Here is a 23702-nt window from a genome sequence, read left to right on the forward strand (position 1 = left end):
TTCTTTTTCTTTTTTTAAAGTAATACCTGGGTACTTTTCACCGTGACAAAAATGCAATTTTTGCTGAGGGGAATGAACTTTAATGATCATGTTCCTATTTAGGATACAAGGTCATGTGTGCACATGTATTTATTAATTTATCTGCCTTCATTCTTATTAAGATGGTGATTCTCTGTTGATACTAAAATGCTAGTCTACATCAAACTTCTTCAATTCTAGTACTTCTCATATTCAACAATTTAGCTTATTTTTGTCCCATATTATTTTTTCTCTTTGGTCCCAAGCATGCATTGGTTTAAGATTTCTATTTTTCTAGCCTTTTCTTCTTACACATGTTTATCAAGATAAAATATCATGGCATAATGTCATTTACTGTAGTTGTGTTTTACGTATTACTAGAATAGACTTTCTGAGTAAACTTCCTTTGTTATGCAGGAACAATGACATGGTTTACTAATTATACCTTTACCTTTCCACAAGCTAGCTGTTTTAAGACAGTTGGCAGCTTACACCAGAGGTCACTATCCAGACACTGTTTTCAATGTTATGTAAAGTATACCGACTGATAAAGATGTTAAGAACTGTGTGAAATAGACAGAGAAAGTGAGGCAGAGCAATTGAGCTATGTGCCCAAAGTCATGATGCCCCTGAGTGACAGGACTGACTGGGGCTTGTGCTGGATTAGAGATTCCTTTTATCACAGTTCCATGAATGAGTTTCTTAATATGATACCAGCAGGCTAATGCTGCCCCTGCTTAACTTCCCATTTATGTCAAGGCACTCAGCTGGACATACAACTCTTTCAGTTAGGGAATCATGAACACGTGTGTTTTTGCTGTTACTGAAATGTATTTGGTTTCGAGGTTGATAGGAAATAGATAATAACCCATTATCATCTTTACATGTCCTAAAGTTTTGGAATATTAGTTCAAATATACTATGTGTCTAAAAATCTGTTTATCTCTTCTTTCTTTGTTTGCAACAGATATTGTGGAAAATCCATCCCACCTTCTCTTACTAGCAGTTCCCATTCAATAAAGTTGATGTTTGTGTCCGACTCTGCTCTTTCACACGAAGGATTTTCAATAAAGTATGAAGCATTTAATGCATCATCAGGTAACATTTTTATTGCAAATGATATCTAATGTCTAAAACACAGAAATACCTGAAATAAAGTATAAATCCAATATCAACCTTATTAAAAATAGGGTAATCCCACACTATCTGAGCTCTGTGCCTTTTTAGGGATTCTGGCCCTTAATTTTTAGAGCAAACTTAGAAAGATACTCGACGGAGTAAAGTAGCATAAGTGCATTTCCATAGCAGGTACATGGTACCTCTACTTTCCAAGCATTGCACATTTCTAGGGCTGGACATATTCTTTCTGGGAGTCTTGTGTCCAGCCATCTTTGAGGTGCTCTTTTCTACAGCTCTTACTCGTATAATAAAGAAAAAGTTCTCTCACCCTAGTCCCTAGCCAGCTTTTCACTTTCTTCTCCTCCAGGGAGTTTGGTCACTGTACCTTAATCCAGGCAAAAGTAGTTCAACTTCTGTGTTGTGGAAGCTTGGCTTTAGTAATTGAGAGTGCACAAGACTTGTGTATGTGCATTTCTGGTGGAACTCACTCTAGCAGATAGTACGTTATCCAGCCCAAGCACCTGGGTGTCAAAGCCCAAGGATTTAAAATATAGTGTGTTGTGTAATAGACATTTTTAACTGGGCCTTATTCAGGTGGTTAACAGTCAAAGACCAAAGTGGATTTCTCAGCAAATTACAGTGTGTGTGCATACTTCTATAGCTACATCTCTCTCATATGTTTGGCCCTAAACCACAGTGAATATTAGATTTGGAATAAGTCATTTGAGCTTTGGGAGGCACAATTTTCTCATCTGTGTAATTAAAAGATTAGATGTGATGATCTTGGAAATGTTTTCTGGTTCTAATCCTCTATAAATATAATTTTAATTTGCTGCATGAATAAACTCATTGTATTTTAAATAACACACAATTCAGGCAGTGCCTCTTGAAAATATCATGGAGATCTTCATAATAGTATACAAAATGAAACATAGGTCTGTAATGACTGAAATGCTTGTGTTAACACCACACCAGCTTAGAAGGCAGTATGAAGGGAAGTGACAGCTGAGAGCCATTAACAGAAACTAGGAAGGAGGATGACAAATGTAAAACTTAGTGAAATTGCTCAGAAAGATATGATGCAGGAAAAACTCAACAAAGTAAGCTAAGCAGGAAGGAAACTGATAGGGAGACCAGAGTTTGGAGTATGCTCAACTACAGTGCATGCTCAGAATGCATGGCTGAGCTCAATCTCTCCCAAACCCCTCTAACATAGAAGAACAAAGGAAAGGGAAGAAATGAGAGGGGAAAAAAACCAAGTGTTAGAAAAGAAGACACTGAAGGAGCAACTGCAAAGATCCTCTGCCCTGCTTCCCCCTGTGTTAGTCATTACTCCAACCCCCGCTTGGTTTTAACTGAGCTGAAGTCACAGTTAAGGGAGCACATTATCTCTGCCCTTTGGTTGTTCATTGTGTGTCTGCTTTTTGCTGGATGTACTCATAGGACTGGTTAACACAGTCACACCATTTGAAATAGCAATTGGATGATGGGTCCCAGAAAGTCATTTGGGTGGCTGGATGGCATGACCTGCTGAGGCCAGCCCTGTGGTATGGTAACAGCTGGTTCAAGAGATGGGAACAGAGGTTAAGTGAGTGGTGGCCAGGCAGTTGGCTAGTGCTCCCAGCCTTGGTGAAATGAGCTGTTGGCTGGAAGGACAGAGGTGAGGATTGTCTTTTTTTTTTCTGGGTATGTTCTGTATACTGAAATCATGTCAGATAAAAGCACCATAGGACACCCAATCACTGGCCTGTAGGCTATTTTATTCCTCTGGCAGAATTCATGTTTTGAGTGATGATGATAGTTTGAACTGCTGATGTCTAGTTTCTTAGAACAGCCCACAGATGTTTCCCGCTCAATCTGTCCTGCTGTCATTTGATAGAGTCAAAATTTCCTGATTTGAGTCCAGTTACACTTCCATCTGTATAGTTCCTGCAATAATACCATGATGTCAGCCCTTAAATATGTGTTTGGGAGGAAGGAGTCGTACTCTGACTCCCTCCCTAAGCATTTTGCTGCAGTTCTCATTCAAATGTGCCAGGGCAGATAAAAACAAAAGATATAACAAAAATAACAGTGTTCGGTAGAAACTCATCAAAACTCCTCACCACCAATTATAACTTTCAGCATTTACTCTCATGAAGTAGAAAATATTTAAATATTGAAATAATACAAATGGTATACTTTACCATTTAAGTTGCAATCATATACATATTAACATCTATTACTCATCCACTGATCAAATATAGAACTAATAAGAAAGAAACTTACAAGTATAAATAAGAGCAGAAATGAACTTAAACTTTAAGATTAAATGATGGTTATTTAACAGTTACTCCTTTATTTTTCAAACTATTCCTGATTCATTCATTAAAAATGTGGAGTTGGATGAAAACAAAAGAGTGGAAAGTATCAGAGTTTCCATACAAAGTTGAGCAACTTGTCATGAAATATGTCTAAAACTTTCAGTAGGCATGATTGAATTTTATTTTTATGATGTGTCAGGAAAGTACAAAGCACAGTCTAGCCTAATTAATCTTTGAATGAGGGAGATAGCAATCTAGAATGTTGAATCTGTCATCTAAGAAAAATAGCTCACTTGTTTAAGAGCCACACTAAAGAACCAGGTTTCACTACATAGTCCATTTCCATTGTCATTCACTACAGGGCCACAGTAAAACTGTGGTGAATGTTTCATACTTTTTGCAAAGAGAAGAGCTTCACAATTATGCGGAGATGTAGCCAAGCCTGATCCAAAGAACAATATCATGAACAAATATAAATATAAAAAGGTGAATCCATTGGGATTTGCCACCCATCTCGTTCCCTCTTATACCTCAGTGAGTATTTAGTGCTAGTTTTCACCAGTCACCTTGAAATGAACCCAGAAAGAGAATGCATGAAGTTAAGAAATAATAGCAAGAAGACCATAGGGAATTTATTCCAAGAAATGGGCAGAGAGCATTCTGTTTCTATTTTTAAAATTTCAATGTGGTAAAGAACAACATTCTCAGACTCTAATGGTCATTTTTAAAAAATCCTCAGGAAGAGGAGGTTGTCTTGTTATAAACTCAGCTATCAGAGTTCAATCAGAAATTCTGATTAAGGTCTAGAGTAAACTTTTACTGAGCAATTCAAGTGGGTCTAATTTAATTCATCTTTATAGTTTTTTTTTTTTTAAAAAAAAACTATTACAGAATGGCATGGCTTGTGCTCATGTTTGAAGATCCTGTTCACTGTAGACTGAAAGTAAGGCCAAAGAGAGTCCGTCCATTGTTAGTGCCAGCTTGACTGGAACACCTTGTGAAAGTTTCAGGCCTTCCTTGCTTGTGTACCTCAGTCTGAAATTACATGCTCAGATATTTTTGGGATGTTATTTTTTTTCAAATCTATTAATCTCTAAACTAGTTCCATCTCATAAATCTTAAATGTTTTCTTATGTTTGTGTGTACAAATAGCCTAGCACTTCTCTTCTGGGTTTGTGTGTGCACATGCATGCCTGTGCATGAGTAATCACCTATATGTTGGTCCTTAGAATGAAAACAGTGCTTAATTGTCATATTTTTTTAGTCCCTTACTAGTCTAGGGTGACATTTCCTCTGTAGAAAAACTAGGAATTACAGGACTGGGGAGGTGGATCAACAGGCAAAGTGCCTGTTGCGTAAGCATGAGGACCTGAGTTCAAACCCCAGGTACCATGTAAAAAGTAAAGCTACGACTGGTGGTCTACACCTGTCATCTCAGTGCTGGAGGGTGTGGACAAGCCAGATTCAGAGAGTTATGGCTAGCACAAAGCGCAAGCTTAGGTTAAATAAGGGACTCTTTCTCAAAAACTAAGTGAAGAAGTGATGGAAGAAGACATCTGACAGTCAACCTATGCCTCTGCAATAACCACCACCACCACCGCCCCCACACACACACGAAAGTGTACCTCCACACAAGTACACACTTGTGCACATACACAAAAAACAAACTAGGGATTATTAAATAATTCAGGACTTGAAGAGTTCAAATTTTATCTTGTGTCCAAACTAAAAGAATTTTAAAACTTAATCTCAAACAGTCTCAGTCCTCTTCCACACCTCTTTAACTAGAGGGGAGGTCTATGTTGTTTCACAGTATATAAAAAAATAAAATGAGACATTCAATATAAAAATTACATTTTGGTAGGCTGGAAGGATAGCTCAGTGATATAGTGCCTGCTTGAGCTGAGATCCCTGCCATCTATGAAAAAAAAAAAAAAAGCCAGGCATGAATGTGATCTCATGCACCTATGACCTCATTGCTGGGAAGGCGAAGGATTCCTGGAGTCTGCTGGACAGCCAGCCTAGCAGAATCGGTGAGCTTTGGGTTCAGAGACAGACCCTATTTCAAAAAATTAAGGTGGAGAAGTGATGAAGGAAACATTGGCATTGACCTTTGGCCCTCTCATGTACATAAATACATGCACCCATGAACATGCATACACAGAGTCTCACGAATCATATTATGCATGTAAAGGCCTTGGCCTTGCCAGATTTAAAATGGGATTGCTGATACCCACACAGTTCTATAATAGTTGCTGTGCTTGTATTCATGACCATCTGACAGGTCATCTGTGAGGACAAAGAAAAGGCAGATGGCACCGAACCTATCTTCTTACAGGGTGTGCACAGAATCTGTTCTTTTGCATGGAAAAATCTTTGTCCTTTTATGGCTAATGGGCTTCTGTTTCTTATCTAGGAAATGTTTGCTTGTCAAAATTATGAGGAATTCCTCTATGTGTCTTTTAAAAGTTTTATAGCTTGAGCTTTTAGGTCTGCGATTCATCTTAATTTCTCAGTATGGTCTAAGTTAAGTTTCCAAGACCATTCATTTAGGAAAACAATATTCAGCTGTGCAAGGAAGTGTCTTGACCCTATCTCCCCCAACTCTACCCCTCCCCAGAATTCCCTTTAAGTCACTGCAGGCAGCAGTTGGCCATGTGTATCATGTCAGTGCTTCTGGAAGGCCATGGTGTCCACATGGGGCTTTATAGAGAAAGGACAGTCCATTACATAACATTATAGGCTCCTGCTCTATAAAGATGTGGAGGGGAGATTTCTACAATGACATATCCTTTTCAAAAATTTTCTTTTGGTGACCTTAGAAACTCTCCATTACCATGCACATTGTAGAAACAGCCTTTTGCTTTTTATCATTTTTTAATGAAATCATATTAAATTTATAGAATAATTTGGGATTACAAGACATCTCAAACTGTCTTCATTCCATAAATATACTTTTACTTGCTGTCTATTCATACTTTTTCTATTTTTATGAGAACTATTTTAAAGTTCCTAGTGTTGACTTTTACATTTTCACTCAAATCATCGTGGGTAAATATTCCCTTAACTTGCTTGACTGTCAACAGGGACTATAAACTGTACACTGTTTTCTTTGTAGAATGGTTTTTAATGACAGATTGAATTTCTTTGATGGATTGAGGCCACAGAAGCTCTTTTTTCTTTCCAGTCAATTATGGCAGTTTGTGGCTGTGAGCAAATTTGTCAAGTTTATCTGCTCTGTTTCTGTGAGACTGGTCTTTTACCGATTGGAGACTCTATAACGAGTCTTCCTCTTTCACTCTTTATTTCTATCCCACTTGACTTGATTTCAGTTCTCATCTATGTATTTCTTTTATTGTGATATTTATTTAATTTGTTTCTCCTGAGAGCTTGTTCAAAAGTTCTGGTAGATGGGGCATGGAGCTAGTCTTCTCTTTGACTATAGAGTGGGGGTCTTCTGTCTTCTTTTGCATAGGGATTTCCTCAGATCCAGAGTACAGGTGGGACAAAGAAAAGGACACACAGTTGCCCACCTAGACAGACTCACTACAGCAGTCCTCATAGCAGATGGCCCTCAAGTCCTGTTTGCTTTTCTTTTTCTAGTTTCTTTGGGTGAATATTAGCTAGTTTGCTTTCTAATTAGAGAGATGATTTACTTTAAATATATGAATAACTGGCTAACACTAGAAACTGTGTGTGGACTCATGGGTTTATCAGTTGTGTCACTTAAGGGACACTGTGTCTTAAATTCAATTTACAGCCCATTAGTTTGATTAATTTCGACTAGTAATATTCATAACTGGTATGGAGCATTTAGGATAAGCCTCTTCCCATTACTTGTATCATTCTCTCTCATCCCCATCATCTTTTCTTCCTCCCCTTTACCTTCATTCACTGGCTCCTTTCTTGCCTACCCTTTTTGGGTAAACTATAACTGTGTGTCTTCTCAATTAATTAAGCCTTGATTTTTAGAATAAGCTCAAATATTTGATAAATATTTATTACTTCATGGGACCCACATAGATAGTAGAGCCTATAACATTTTACGTGTGTCATTGTGTTCCCAATACCAATCATCTTCCCCCCACCTGGATGAATATATGGCACAATTGGGAAAATGTAACTATACAGCCTCAGCATTTATTTCACTTGGAATAAAACATAATAGCTCGTTCTCTCCTACATCACAGTTAAACTAAACTTTCTTTGTAAGACGTCTCAGATTGTAAGAGAATAAGGGAGTGATGGGTTGTTTATTGAGCAGAGTCTGAAGACACTGAACAGGCAAAATTCAAACACACTGGAGCAGTTGCTGTTTAGTTAGGATGCAGCCTTCCAGGAAGGTTGCTAATTATTTGATGGTAATAATTAAACATACTCTTCAAAATTATACTTTACTTAGGCCCATTCTATTTTGGAATATAATGATGATTATTGTCATATATTTATGGTAAGGTGGACACGTTAGCTGCATCATCTCATTGTCTTAAAACAATACCCAAAGTTAGTAATCATCACCATCATGGAAATGAGAGAGCTGAGATCAGGAGATGAATGGCTTGCTTGTTTCCATAGTATGTCTGTACCCGAGACAGGCTTTGATGGAAGGTCCCCTTAATGGCAGATGTGTCTTACCACACCTAGCTCTGGCTTCCATACCTCTCATAAATACACACATTTATAAAGGAAAATTATGAAGAGAAGTACAGAACTGAATTATTTCTAAACTCCCTGATATCTGCATAGTTTAACCTAATTTTAATGTTTATGGTAATTTACATGAATTAGAAAAATTGTAACACTTCTAGGACTGAAAGTGTTATCCTCTCAAAATATGTTACTATGTCTGCTACATTGTTAAGATTTAGTACTTGATTGCATCTGAAATTTTAAAAACATTATTTCAAAATGAGCATTAAGAAAATACTACTGAAATTCAAGTACAGGGACACAAATTAATGCAGGACACATTACTGGATATATGCAAATGTATAATGTTTTTCATTTCTCTCTTTTCACAGTGTGCTTACAAGACTATACAGATAACTCTGGGACACTCACCTCCCCGAATTTCCCCAAAAATTACTTCAATAACTTGGATTGCACCTACAGGATCACAGTGGGCTTCAATCAACAGATTGCATTGAATTTTACAAGCTTCATGTTGGAGAACAAAGTGGGGAAAAATTGTATCGACTTTGTGGAAATCAGGTATGGGCTTTTATTTCATTATAACCTTTATTTTCATCAATAATCCCAGAAAAGATTAAAGGAAACATGGAAAGTTTTGTAAAGTTATCTTATACATTCTTTATTACAACATGAAATTTGTCCTTTTAAGCGTGATATAGAAGAAAAGGAGAAATTGTATAAGATTTGATGATTGTTTGAGATTGACTTTCTTGATTAAATTATGTTTACATTCATGTGTGTGAGTGTGGCTGTGTGTATGGATGTGTGGTGCCTGTAGAGGCCAGAAGAGGATGCTGGAGCCTCTGGAGTTGCAGGTGGTTGTGAGCTCTCTGTTGTGAATACTTGGAATTGAACTCTGGTCCTCTGTAAGAGCAATAAGTAATCTTAACTACTGAGCCATCTTCTCCACCCCCAATAGTTATTTCAAATTCTTACATCAGGAATACTTTGGAATAAACTTCAGATTTTATTTAGGAAGGAAATAGATATACTACTACTCCATAAAATATGATACTCACTATTGTTGAAATCTACTTTTGTTTCCATTGCTGTGATAAAATATCTTGACCAAAAGGAACTTAGGTGAGGAAGGCTTTATTGTAGCACACAAGTTCAGGTTCTAGTCTGTCATAGCAGGTGAGCAAGGTTCCAGGAACTCAGCTAGTCACATCATACCCACAGTCGAGCAAAAAGAAACAAATGCATGCACACTTCTTACTAGATTACTTCATTATTGTGCTCTGCTCCATTTCTCTGTGTCATATAGTTCAGAAACCCCTGTCTAGGGAATTATGTCACTTACAGTGGCTGATTCTTCCCATCTTGGTTAATTAAATGAAGACAACACCCCCACAGACATGGCCACAAGCCAACCCAGTAGCCTCATTAAGATGCCTATGCCAGATGATTCTGGGTTGTGTCAAGTTGATGGTCAACACCTACCATCATAGTGAAGTACCTTCATTCTTTATGTAAAACCAGTCTAAGGATTAGGGTCTTTGCTCTTTATTTAATCTAATTATATCACTAGAATCGCTGGTATAATAGCAACCTTACCTTGTTTTTAAATAAGTCAAAAACTGTGGATTTCAGTGCTTGAAATTTTCTTTTACTATTTGTATTCTGAATAAATGTATTTTTAAAAAATTCTATCACTGGCAGTGGTATATTAGTATATATCTACCTATTATACTCTTGTATCATTACATTAAGTAATATTAGGCTGATCATTTTGGTAAACAACTGTATCAAGTATTTTAGTTGCCCTTCGAACTTGGAATCTTTCAATACTTTATTATAAATTTTATTCTTTGCTATAAAGTGAGATACTAAATTAACAAATTATAATTGAACCATATCATGCTAAAATAACATAATTTTCTTTGACAGAAGGGGGAGTTTAAGAGTCTCATTCTGTAGCCTGAGGTGGTTCAGAATTCACTAGATAGTCCAGGCTGACCTCAAACTCACAGAAATCCTCCTGACTCAGCCTACTGAGCTATGATTATAGGTGTAAACTTTCATACTCAGCTTAATTTTCTTAATTTATAGCAACTAAGCACTTGGAGTTAACATTCAATGAATCATCTTTTTAAAGAAAATACCTAAAGATCTAAAATCCTCCAAACTTCTTAGGAAGATAATTTCTACAATTTTCCCAACTATTACCAATATGTTATATTATATCTTGAAGACTTCTAAATCAGTATCAAATATGTAATATTTCTTTAAAATTAAAAATATTGGTTTATACTGTGGATAACTGGTTCTATATTCTTCATTCTCTGATCTATTTGCCAGAGGCTTTGATAAGGTGAATGTCAAATACATTGCCTCTGCAACTGGTGTAAAGATGCCATAAGTAACAGATACACTTTACGAAGTCATTCAAAGTTTAGTCAGTAAAGAATAAGACCTGAGAACTTGACCTTATGTTGTTTAAAGTAGTGTCTAGGAGATGCTAGCTGAGGAGATTGGCAGTTCATCTGCATCCCCATACTTTGAGTTAAGTTGTGTGTTTATTGTATGTTGCAAACTGTAACTTAATCCATTTTCATTTCTGTACCTGTCACAGAGATGGAGGCTATGAAACTTCACCACTCCTTGGAAGATACTGTGGCTCAGTTTTGCCTCCTCTAATCATCTCTCACAGTAACAAGCTATGGCTAAAGTTTAAGACTGACAGCACATACACACAGAGAGGTTTCTCAGCTTCCTGGGTTGGATCGTCAACAGGTAAGTAGCAAAGACCTGGATTTTTATTGGAGAAGCCAAACTGATTGGTTTCTTCATTGTCAAGCCGTCACCACTTGTCAATTTTCCTAGTTAACTTTCATCATTCTTTATAATAAATTACAACATCATAAATGTCTTTGGATTAACAGCAGCATATATTTTGAAGGAAGAGTAAAGTTCTAGTTCCCCAGGAAATTGTATCAAGCATTTGTCTTGACTAGAAAAAAAGAAAGTCTGTCAATGTGAAGCAGAACTTTACATGATATGTTCTGAGATGCTTTGAAGAGGAACACAGGTTGCGCGTGGTGGCAAACTCCTGTAATCCCAGACCCCGGGAGGCAGAGGCAGGAGGACCCCAAGTTTGAGGCCAGCCTAGACTACAAAATGAGTTCTTGTCTCTGAAAGCCAAAGGCCTGAGGTGTGAGACTGAGGTGGTAAAGCTCATGCTTACCATGTGTGAGGCTCTGAGCTCTATCCCCAGCTCTGAGCTCTATCCCCAGCATTGGAGAGGTCGGCATACAAAGAAGAGCCAGAGTAGCTGCAGGATGATTGAGCCACGGTTAATCTTTCAGGAAGAAAAGGCCATGTTTCATTCACTTTTCCCCTCTGCAGGCTGTGGAGGCAAACTCACCACTTCCACAGGGTTGTTCACATCCCCCAACTACCCGATGCCCTACTACCACAGCTCTGAGTGCTACTGGTGGCTGGAAGCCAGCCATGGCAGTCCTTTCCTGCTGGAATTCCAAGACTTTCACCTGGAGCATCACCCCAACTGCTCTCTGGATTACTTGGCCGTATGTATAATGAGTCTCTGTGCCGTTTGATGCTCCCCTCTTACTCAGTACACAAGATGCATTTAAAAAATATTTTTAAGATTCAAAAAGCAGCAAGATTTAAGAGGGGAATTCACATAAAAGATTTAAACAAAGTAAAACCTTAAAGAGATGTGGAAAAATGGCAGCCTTCTACACAGAATGTACTGAATGACTTGATGCATTAATTATTTAAGGTATTTTACTATAAGCCATAAAGCTTTGATAAAAATATCCTGATTAGTTATGGACTTTACCCTGACCATATCTATATGACTTTTTATATGTGTTGAAAACTTATTGAGGTGAATTAGAGTAGATAGTAAACTCATGTAGCTATGTCTTTCTATAGTTCCTGCAATTCACTGTGTTCCTCTAGGATTCTGTAAAAGAAAATGGGCTGAAATTTCACACATTACACATTTTAGAATAAAAAAAAGCAAGACATATGACTTATGGTCTCAAAGTTTGTACTGAATTTCCATTTTGCATGTTCAGGTTTCATTCTCAGTTCACTTACTTACTGTTGCACATTTCAGTTCATTGCCCAAGTCTAGAGACACATTGATATAATTTACAATTATTCTTTTGCTAAAGAATACATATATTTTGTCCCCATTTCTTTATTGAAAAGTCCTTTATGTTCATAACCTTGACCATCTGATGTGCAAAATGTCTTATTAAAGGTGTACGATGGGCCAAGTACCAACTCCCATCTGATAAGTAAACTCTGTGGAGACATCACACCAGCTCCCATCCGTTCCAGTAGAGACAGCATATTGTTGAAACTGAGGACAGATGAAGGTCAGCAAGGACGTGGCTTTGAAGTAAAATACTCGCAGAGTAAGTACAAATTCCAGCAGCAGAGAACCCCCAGATAATGTTAACCAGTGGTTTGAGCCTTTGAAATTAGTCTTTGGTTCTTATGTGAAAACTTTGGAGTCATTGGAAGGAAAAATTGATACACAAATGTTATAGGTAGAAAACAGAAGCAAAGAAGACTCACTACATGTTTCTAAATGCAGCAGAGAGATCAGAGTAGAGCCACGTTATTTGTCAAACAATGTATAAGAACTAATGTCTATTTTAATGTAGCTGTTCCGTTTTCATGACATTTCAATGCTTCAGTTCACCTAAATATTATTTCACATTATTCTGAGTGGAGACTCCTTCAGCATAAAAATGACATGCCATGTATACATATATATTTATTAATCCAGAGGGAAAGTGGGAAAATCTTGATGTCATCTTAAACAGGAATCATATATATATATATATATATATATATATATGATACATATATGTATAGATAGATTAGATAGACATATAGATAGATAGATAGATATCAGAGACATTATGACAGATTTGGAAGTTGTTCTTAACATTTATGGCTGTTTTGTTTCCCAGCATGTGACAATGTAGTAATAGTGAATAAAACCTATGGCATCTTGGAGAGCATAAATCATCCAAAGCCCTATGACCTTAATCAGCGATGTAACTGGACTATCCAAGCAACAACAGGCAATACTGTGAACTACACATTTCTGGAATTTGATGTAGAAGAGCATGTAAACTGCTCCCTGGATTATTTAGAGGTAAGTGTTCTGAAGCTCAATAAATAATTCTATCTTCATATCAAGTAAAAAAACAAAAAACAAAAAACCTATGCTAGAAGTTCTTCATACTTTTCAGAATCAAATCCCTAATGGTGCCCTTTGTGTCTGTAATACACCAACAACCAGTGTTATATGAATGGGTGTGTTTCATGTCTTCCATTGCACCAATTTTAACCTTAACCTAAAATTATTACCTTATTTGTTGTTTTCATGTTTGATCTCTATACATAAGCGAAAATGTTTGACTGTGTTTAATATCTGATTCTCCTGATACTAAGTATCATTTTTATATTTTAAAATTTAAGTTCACTCAAGTCAATATTCCATTTGCAAAATAGAAGTTTTATTTATTATGAAAATAGCCATCTGTAACATTAATTCAAATTTCTTTGTCAAACTTATGCAGTAGGAGTTGCTTTGGTATTAAATGTAGAATATGAGGCAATGTAGGATATGAGGTTATCTGGTATTTTTTTATTATTTTTTATTTGAATTAGAAAATTTGCTATTTTTATTCATGGGAAATTTCATTTAAGAAAGATTTTCTAATGACTTGTATGTGCAACTTTTGAAATTATAGATTTTAAAAATTAGGAAGACACTTATTCTGGTTTTTTTAGTATTAATATCCACATTAGTGAATATTAATTTAGATCTTGGTTTATAGTCTCATGTGTCATATGACCATATCATTTAAACAATTGGCATATATTTGACATCTATTTTCTATGGTTAATAGCATCACTTGTTGAGTCAGCTGACACATTACTTTTATTTCCCTCTTTGCTGTTAACACATGACACACTGCTGTGTCCACATGTGCTGCTCACTGGAAATCTTTTCTGAAGTGACAGGGACCCACTCTGTCTATATAGGCCATTTCCCCAAGTTTTCCATCAACTATATGATTTAGTGTAGGTTTTTTAAAGTGGAAGAGTGCTTGCCTGGAATGTGCAAAGTCTCTGGTTCAATACTTGTTAGAAATACACATGATTTGTGAAGTTTAGAAGTCTCACCTTCAAAGATTTCCCTAGCTTGCACTTGTAAGCTGAGACCATATTCCAGGGAAACAACCTTTGCAAACTTACTTAACTCTCTTTCACCAATTTTACTAAAGACTAATGTGATTATACTGTTGTTTGAGATCACCATGCCTTTTCCATTAGCTTTAAAAACTTCATTAGCTTTAAAAACAAAGAAGGAACATGTTTCTTTCTTTTTTTTCTTTTCTTTCTTTTTTTTTTTTTTTTGAGAGACTCTTGCTTGAAGTCAAGAACATAAGGAGATTCCTTTGTTTGGGGGAAAGTTCTTTTGGATTAACAACAACAACATCAAAAATCAAATAAAACTTTACCCAGGTGTGGTGATTCATATCTGTAATCTTAGCACTTGGGAGATTGGGGCAGGAGGAATGTCAGCCTGAGGCCAACCTGAGACATAATAATAAGATTCTGTCACAGTAAAAAAGAGAACAATCAAGCAAACATAAAATACCCCCCATCTTATATGTAGACAAAAAAAATAAAGTATGTAGAAATAGTATTTACATATTACAAAGCTACTAGTTTCCCTAAGAAAATAGGACGCATTGCACAGCAAATTTATAAGCATGAAGTTCTAATGGCATTTGTTGTTGTTTGGCTTTTAGGTTTCAGAACAGGGTCTCCTGCTGTAGGTCAGGTTAGCCTCAAACTTGCTGGGTAGCCAAAGTTGGCCTTGAGAGCCTATTTTTGTTGCCTCCACCATCGAAATGTGGTGATTATAGGAACAAATCATGGCTGGCTTGTCAATGGCTTTAAGATCCACTTAACTTCCCCTCAAGGCAGATGCCTCCAGGAGCTCAGAAACTACCTTGTTTCGATTACACAACTGAAGTATACTTTTCTCTACATATAAGATTTTATTCATGATTTAAATTGCAAGTTTTACCAGTTAGAACTCTCATCCCATCCTAAACTTGTGACTTCTTAAAGTACTGGCTGTTTGATATTTACTTTGACTAAGTCCTTACCTTTCAATGAGACTTTGCACAAATTTACAAAACTGAGATTAAATTGTCACAGCCATATTTCAACTGTAGTTCAGTGATAGTTAGTAATTAATGAGAAAGAGCTGAATTCCACACTAATCTTTTTGTAAATTCCTATACATTCAGTCCAGTCCCACAGCTTTGAGCACCAACCACAACATGCATCAGAAGTCAAATGTTGGGTGTGTAACAAACACTGTGCTAAGTGGGCACCATGGTTATAATCTGAGATGTTACAGTGCAGAGAGCTAAAGAGAAGTGAATGGACAGATCTTTATTTGGGAGGAAGAGTAGGGAGGAAATGAAATGAACATTTCCAGGAACTACACCCACTTCTTTGGACATGCCTGGGGGGTACAATGGTAACAAAACATCTCCCCAGGTAATTTTTAGAGGTGTTTGAAAACTTGAATAAGAATACTTTTCCAACAGCTACAAAACAACTCATTAGAGGCCCTTGTGATGGTGTGCCTGTCATGTTCCAGGCACGCCATTTCTCTTGTGCAACATTGATGGTGAAAGTGCAGAAAGACAGAATGAGAAACAGAAGTTCAGAAAAGCCTTCCAAAGAATGACACTATTGCCAGAGGGAAGAGATTCTTTTCCATTGCTATAAGCCAAGGGGCAAGACTAGAGCCATAGCTGCAGAGGCTGGCCTGTGATGGAAAATTCAAAAACCCAACCATTTAAGGAGAAAAAAAGCCACAAGCAGAAAATCTCTAGCCTGCATTATTTTAATAATTTCTAGTTAAAGCTTTTTTTTTTTTTCCCTTCAAGTGACTTAGCCAATCCCCTATTGAGTGACAATTACTGGGCTCAGAAATCAGCTATTTTGAAGTAATAAAACTGAAACTATAAAAAGACTGGATTAGGTCCAGCCCAAACCTCACTGGGAAAGGAACCTACCCTTTATTATTTTATCCTCTGGCCAAAACAAAACACATGGCTTAGAAATGAGATCTCAGTGGGAGTACAGGGAAGGTGGGCATTGCTCATGCAGCTATATGAAGTCAATCTCAAGGAATCAGTCTGTGTTTCATAACGTGACTTCATTTCATATTAGAAGACATTTCTAATAGTTGACTGAGGATACTGGCAGAAGCAGTAGATTTGGGAGAAATCAGCACTCTAATGTAAATGCCCCTGGCAGGTGTTAAAGGCGTTAGGTCAATGGTGGTAAGGGGAGTCAATGGTGAGAAGAAGACAGAGAAAGGGGGTTGGCTCAGTGAAACAAAGAGAGATTATGGAAGGTGTAGTCAGAGTAGTCCAGGGAGGTGAGGACTTAGACAGTTCATTGGAAGATTAGTGTGATTGAACAGGGCTGTGTTGTAGATTAGCAGGAGGCAGATGGCTGAGAAGCCATGCGGAGACATACTGTGCAGAAAGTGAGTGACTGGGTTCTTTTCTCTAACCCTCTCCTACATTTCTCTAACTGGTCCTCATGTGGCAAGCTTTCATGGGAGACCCTCTCTACTTGTTCTTTTGCATGCCAGGGTGTCCTAAATGTGGCCCCAGAATTGGATAGAAACCCCCATTAACCTGGACAGAGATGCCTTCCCTGAGAGGATGTTATCTGGTTAAAATGTTCCCAGTATTATAGGCAGAAGTTACATGAGGCTTATTACTACCCAAATTACATCAAGACCTATAATGCTTCTTAGGTGAATTGTTAGAGCTGATAAGCCTTGTGGCTTGTAAGTTTCATTCACCCAAGCTCATACAGTTTAAAAGAGTCCCAAAGGGCATTACTATTAGTAAGTTATGTTTAAATGTCTGGGAATTTCTTCACGTCATGATCCCCCTAAATCCACATTCATTACTCTTTAGAACATTATTCATATCCATTACTTATGGGCATTACAACTGCTTCAAAAATAATTGATAAGGAGTTGGAATAATGAGGAGGTGAGGAGGATCTAGGAGGAAATGAGGCAAAGGAAAATAATCAGAATATATTTTATGAAAAGAATTGATAAAAATGGCACACACGGTGGCACCTGTTTCAAATATTCTAATACACTGGTTTTAGTTTAAATGGATATATTGTTGAATACTTGGGGGCTATCACTATTTAAAAACTAGGTTATAATAATAGCTACTATTTACTAAGCATGTATTATAGCTAGGTAACACAGGGAACGTTCTCATTTTACATGTAAGAAGAGTTATATAGATGCGAGTTTCCCATAGTAACAAAGTAATAAGAGGCAGGTATGCTGAACACCAGGCACTGTGCCTTGGGTCAGTGCCATTGGCTGCAACACTTCTTTACAAATCATATATGCTCTTTCCTAACTCTCTGTTACCTTCACAGAAATTATGTGGAAATGCCCATGGGTCCCTCACATCTACTGTTCTGACACTGTTGTCAAGAGGGATAGATGCTGTTTTATCATGTCTTTCACAGAAATGGTCTTTTATTATAATAATTATAATTTATTTGTATATGCTGAAACTACTTTCAGTGTCTAATATAGAATATCGGCTGAAATTCCTGTCAATCTTATTCATTTGTGCGGTATCAGAACAAAACTGTTCTATATTTTGCAAACTGAAGGACGCTTCCTATAGAACTTGGGCAGTTTTTCTAGCATTCTTTTTTTTGCACCATAGTCACGACAGGTATGTCTCACTGACCTGTAAGGCAGGCAAAAGGATTAGTAATGTTTGCTGTGGGATTGCAGAGGCATAGGCCACACAGGAGAGCCCAGGAGCCCGGCAAGGCCCAAGAGTGAACTCTGTCTCCATCCTCTTTCCTTTTGTGAAGCTCTGTTGCTGCTCTGTGGCTGTTCCCATCTAGTCCCCCTTTTCTCCGAAAGCTCTGCAGCATTTCTACATCCTTCTCCTTGCAGCTTCAGCATAAACACTGAAGTCATGACGATGCAGAATGTACTAACCTCAAGCGCTTCCCATCAGTGGCTCAGTGTTTAATACTTAGCAGCAAAGGTGTGGGTCCAGCTTACATACACATGGGCAACTCTCGAGGTGGTGTAAGCAGCCATCCTCACATGTGGTGTCTGTAAGCAATGGCAAACATTCTGAGCAGGGTCATGATTCTGCTGTCACTCTAAGATATTTTACAACAACCAAGAATTCACCAAGATGACAAATTCTTTCTGTAATGAGTAAGTACTACAGAAGAGAGTCCACTTATTCCTGGAGAGACTTGTAGAGAGATTTGTTTCGAGTAGCTCACCTATCTCCTGAACTGAAATTCTATGTCTCTTCCTCCAGTTTCAGAATCAAACTCTCATCTCCCTCCACTGTGTCAAGCTCCTAGTTATCTGAAGGCATCGCCTAGTCAACTCAGTCATCCTGTGCTTACTCTAACCATAGATTTAAAAACTAGGACCCTTTTCCCAGTTACAATAGACCACAGTGCTGAGCTGGTTTGTACACAAGCTCATATGGATAGTCAGAAAACTTCATAGGTTGGTCGATTTCTTCAGAGTCTTCCCCTTTTGCTAATCCCCCACTCCCATGTCATTTCTGACTCATAGGTATAATTTAATTTTTAATAATATGTCACTTACTTGGAATTTTCTTTTCTGTCTCTAGTCCTCCCATTTAAAAAATACTCTTTTTCTCTTGACCTATCTTGAGATAGATGGCCTTCTATCTCACTTTGAAATCCGAGTCATCCAAATCTTAGGTTCACAACTGACGTATTCAGCTATTCTCAGTTCTTATGGACAACTCATCACTTGGCTCCAGTGTTCTGTCACTTCCACAACAACTACTCCTTTTACAGCAGCAGTACATCCAGAATAGCACTTGTCTTCACTTTCTGAGAAATAAGCATGTAAATAATTCAACAAATCCTATTGTTTTGTCAAACCAAGATATCCTACAAGTGCCCACATGGCTGATTGGTCTTCCAGTTGCCATTTCTGCAAATCATTTGGCTGCACCAGTGTGGTGTTAACATGTTTCCTTTGTAGAGAACACAGTCTAGGAAGTGGGGAGGTGACTTAGTGGTTAAGAGCACTTGAGCACAAACATGAGAGCCAGAGTTCAGATCCCACAGCTTACCTGTAATGCCATGAGAAGAAGAGGTGGAAGACTGCTGGGGAAGATCGCCAGGGTTTGCTGGCTTGCAGCCTAGCTGAGAAAAAACCTGAACCTCAGGTTCAGTGGGAGACCCGTCTCAAACAAAAGGCAGAGAATAATAAAGGACACCTGATACTCAATTATGGCCACCTCAAGTAAGCACAGAGTTCTCACACATGTGCACACACACATAGATAGATAGACAGACAGACAGACAGACAGACAGACAGACAGACAGATATAGTAGATAAGACAGAACTTTAAAGAAATGTTGTCTCTATTGATTTAAAAAATTACATTTTAAACTGGCCATTATATCTAACTGCATTCCAAAATCAACTAGAGATATTATTTTATAAAGAAGCGTTTTCCAAGACCCTACCTCAGATTTCACCTGAATCCAGAAGTATTCCAGCATACAAAGCCCCACAAGCCTTTGACCAGCACTAGAGATCACTGTAGCCCACTCTGTCATGACTGATAGTGATTTCAAAGCTCTACTTGGAAGTTACAAGTGTTCTGTTAGGCATCTTAGTATTTCTACCTTTGTGTACAATTAAATACTTCTCATTAAAGTGAATCTTACTTTCCCATGGCTACAGGAGTATGTGTATTCTCAGAAGGCCTTAGAATGATGTTATTACAGCTACCACATCACATAAACGATGTCAGCTTGCTAGTGCAATGCTTGTATTCTAACTCTGAATTTTGATGACTATACTTTTCCTATTTGGCATCTTTGCCACTGTAGTTTTTGTCTTGGGGTTTCTACTGCTGTGATGAAAGACCATGACCAAAACAACTTGAGAATGAAAGAGGGTTTTTGCCTACCATAGCACTGTTCACCACTGAAAGAAGTCATGGAGGAACTCAAACAGGGCAGGATCCTGGAGGCAGGAGCTGATGTAGAGGCCATGTAGGGTACTGATTACTGGCTTGCTCAGTCTGATTTCTTATAGAACCCATGACCACCAGCCCAGGGATGGCCCCATCCACAATGGTCTGGGCTTTCCCCATCAATCACTAATTAAGAAAATGTCTTACAGCCAGATCTTATGGAGATATTTTCTCAATTGAGGTTTCTTCCTTTCAGATGACTGTAGCTTGTGTCAAGCTGATATACTACCAGCCAGAATACTCTTCCATCCCCATCCTTTTTGTCCCTTTTCCTTTTCAACTTAAGAAAGTTTCAGATTCTTCTGCTTATGACAGTGCCTTGTATCAAATGCAATTCTCTCACATTTCTCTCCAGTGTGTAAAATCTCTTTCATCTCTTGCCAAATCCCTACTGCTGTCAAACCTACTCACCAGATGTTTATGTCATATATTTCACTCTCATGTCCTCTTTTCAATTGCAAAATAACCACTATACCATGGAAACTTTCTATTGCAAAACAATGCATTTGAAATAAAGAACTCATCACCAATGTTTCTGAATGCTCCAGTTTGACACCATATTCCCAATATCTAAGTCCTAAGCAATATTTCCCATTCCACAACTGTAAATCACATGGTACTGAAATTATCCAATGCAGTGCTAGCTGCATTTGTGGAGAATTCACGTAGACTTGCTGGTGCTTCATGCTACAGTGTTTATTTCTCAATCACATCAGAGTCATAACAGGTACTCTCAGTTTTCCATATGGTGATTCATGAACACAGACAGTGGGGAAGTCAATTCAGGGTACCCACATAGCTATATGCTACAGAAGTTGGTAGATGATTCACAAACAGGAGCTTTGTGTTGTAGTGAATTAGGGAATTGCTGAGTCAAACACAATTCAGTAGAGCTGGTTATTTTGCTTTTCCCTGGTTCTTCTACTTCTTCAAGCTGTCACTATCTTACTGTTCACCATTCAGACAGTAGGATATATTTTAGACTCTTAGACTGTGGAGATATAGCTGTTTATCATTAGTTTTTTTGTGTCGTAATGGATGAAACAGATGTTAACATATCACACAATAAAGATTCTACCATAGGCTGTGTTACTTGTTGAGAGAGGAAGCTGAATGATGGGTGCTCTGAAGGCATCAGACAGGAAAGCAACCAAGCTCTTCTGAGGATCAGGGAAGGCAAACCCAAGGAGGAAGGGTACCCAGGTATCAGAAAGGTTCAGGATTAACAAGGAAAAGCTGTATCTGCAGATCTGAAGGTAGATCACAGGGGCCTACAGGGTGTCCGTGGGAAGGCCAAGAATTTCAATGTTCTTTTTACAAACAGCAAGTCTCTCAAGGGCCTGATCAGGGAAATAGCATATTCAGATAGATATTCTTAATATCATAATATTTTCTTTATATGAATATGTGTGTGGCTTGAGGTTTGAGCCAGGGTTGGCCTTGAACTCCTAAAATTCTCTTCTCTCAGCCTTCTAAGTGTTGGAATTACAGCCAAGTGCTGCCATGCTGGTTTGAGATCAACATTTTTAAAGATGATTCTGGCTATTTGAATAATATGGAGCTCTATTAGGGGGCTTGCTGTGGAAAATGAGAGCAACAGGGCCAAGTCTCGCATTGCTGTGGAGAAAATGTTCAAATCGAGGAATTTTAAGAACGCTCTAGAATTGCTTTCTTGACTGTTCTTTACCCATACTCCTGGAGAAATCTTATCAATTGTTCTTGGCCATTCAAAGTCTTCTCAGGACATTTGAGGAAGATGTTTCCACCCTTATTATAACATCCTTTCTTGAAAATCCCACCTGTGTTCCTCCAGCTGACAGGCAGCTCAGCCTAGTGAAGTCTGTCTCCCCCACACCCTGCCAGAGGCCCAGGGTGGGGCTGTACAACAGCTCCCACAGTTCACTTGGGCTGCCTATAAAACTTCCATGTCCCCTTACCCCACCTGTTCAGCTCTGCTTAGGTCTTTGGCTTCTTCTTCTTTCTTGGAATCTGTTTAAAGGCAGAATTCCGTTATCCGGTTATTTTTTTTTTCATAACCTCTCTAGCAAGGGAAGTGAGAAAAGCTGTTTGTATTTGTGCATTGCTACAGGCTGCATGACTGCATAACCGCTTCCATGCAGGCCTCCAGAGCAATTGCTGGGTATCCAGAAATTATGGTTTCAAGATAAATAACAGTCTTCTTTTAGTTCTCCATGAAAATATTATTGGAAATAGTTCTTTCTCGTGCTGTTGAAGAGCACATTACCAGAGTCAAATCTGTTTGAGCAGGCATAATTAAATCAGTTGAAACTGCTGATTGCTGTGTGGTGCTGAGAACAAAGCAGTTTTCTTCAAATATTCCTTTGCCAGAAGTGACACATAGGCATTGGGCTCTATACTGTCCTGCTCGGTCCTTTTCCATGCTGCTCAGTGGAGCATGCTCATTCAGAAAGAAGATTCTAGAGCCAGTGAACCTGGATTTAAACCTAAGCTTGGGGAACCTTGGGTAAGTTGTTCAGATTCTATGTGCCTCAATTTCTTCGGTAAAATGGAGCAATCAGAGTAAATGAGCTAAGAAGCATGGAGAATGAGAACAGAGCCCAGCACCCAACAAACAAATGCTGCCTGTTGTTACTGGCACTAATGGAAGCGATGCTCCTGAACCACAGGCATTAACAGAGCATCCATCCTGCAGGCGGAGGGAATTAACCACCCCTCTTCAGGTTTCGTCCCTTTCCTCTTGCCTTCTGTCTGCAGCCAGCTTCTTTGTGATGGCACTTTTCACAAAGGATACATAGATGACAACACTCTATTCTAACCCATGTATCTAACTGAAGCTCTGAGAAAAAACAATGAAGAAAGGAGATTTCATTAACACACTAGAAGATTTGGAAACTGTCATTACAGCTCAAAAAACCATATTGTTCTTTGTAATCCCTTAACAGAGAATGAGGACTTTTGTTACAACCTAACAATTTTTGTAGAAAGAAAATTTTGGTGAAGAAAACAATAACATTTTTCCTTGACTAGTTGATGACTTTCATGATTCTGAATTATTACACCTGCACAACTCCATGGTAGAGACAGCAATACTGTCTTCATTCCAGAGCTGCTAGGCATTTTAACCTAGACTAATGCCCGGCAGAGAACACATGCCCATAAACAGTGTATTGTTATGCTAGCATGAACAGAATCTCACAAAGTATCGTTTGCCCTCTGGAGCCTTTTATACTAAGTAAAGAGCTACAGCTGAGACCTGAGGAGTTGTTTCAGTTACTAAAGTGATTGTCATACAAGCATGAGGACCTGAGTTCAGATTCCTCTATAGAAACCTGGATGTGACATCACACCTCACATCTCTGTAATCCCAGCCCTGGGGGATCCGGGTGAGGAAACAGGAGGGTCCCTGGGTCTGGTCAGCCAACCCAGTTAAATTGGGAAGAAACTTTGT

General features: G+C 38.1%; 1 protein-coding gene across 2 annotated transcripts in view; it reads left to right on the forward strand.

The window, feature by feature from the left end:
• Cubn (cubilin) overlaps positions 1 to 23702 on the forward strand; it is a 209786-nt gene that overhangs the window by 44910 nt on the left and 141174 nt on the right. For both annotated transcript variants that reach the window (XM_027405242.2, XM_035442818.1), the window contains exons 22-27: positions 986 to 1116; positions 8462 to 8651; positions 10708 to 10868; positions 11481 to 11662; positions 12367 to 12523; positions 13088 to 13275. In XM_027405242.2, coding sequence (XP_027261043.1) covers positions 986 to 1116; positions 8462 to 8651; positions 10708 to 10868; positions 11481 to 11662; positions 12367 to 12523; positions 13088 to 13275 — 1009 coding nt within the window. The remainder of the gene's footprint in view (positions 1 to 985; positions 1117 to 8461; positions 8652 to 10707; positions 10869 to 11480; positions 11663 to 12366; positions 12524 to 13087; positions 13276 to 23702) is intronic.

This window comes from Cricetulus griseus, chromosome 3, assembly GCF_003668045.3.
Source record: "Cricetulus griseus strain 17A/GY chromosome 3, alternate assembly CriGri-PICRH-1.0, whole genome shotgun sequence".
Classification (NCBI taxonomy): domain Eukaryota; kingdom Metazoa; phylum Chordata; class Mammalia; order Rodentia; family Cricetidae; genus Cricetulus; species Cricetulus griseus.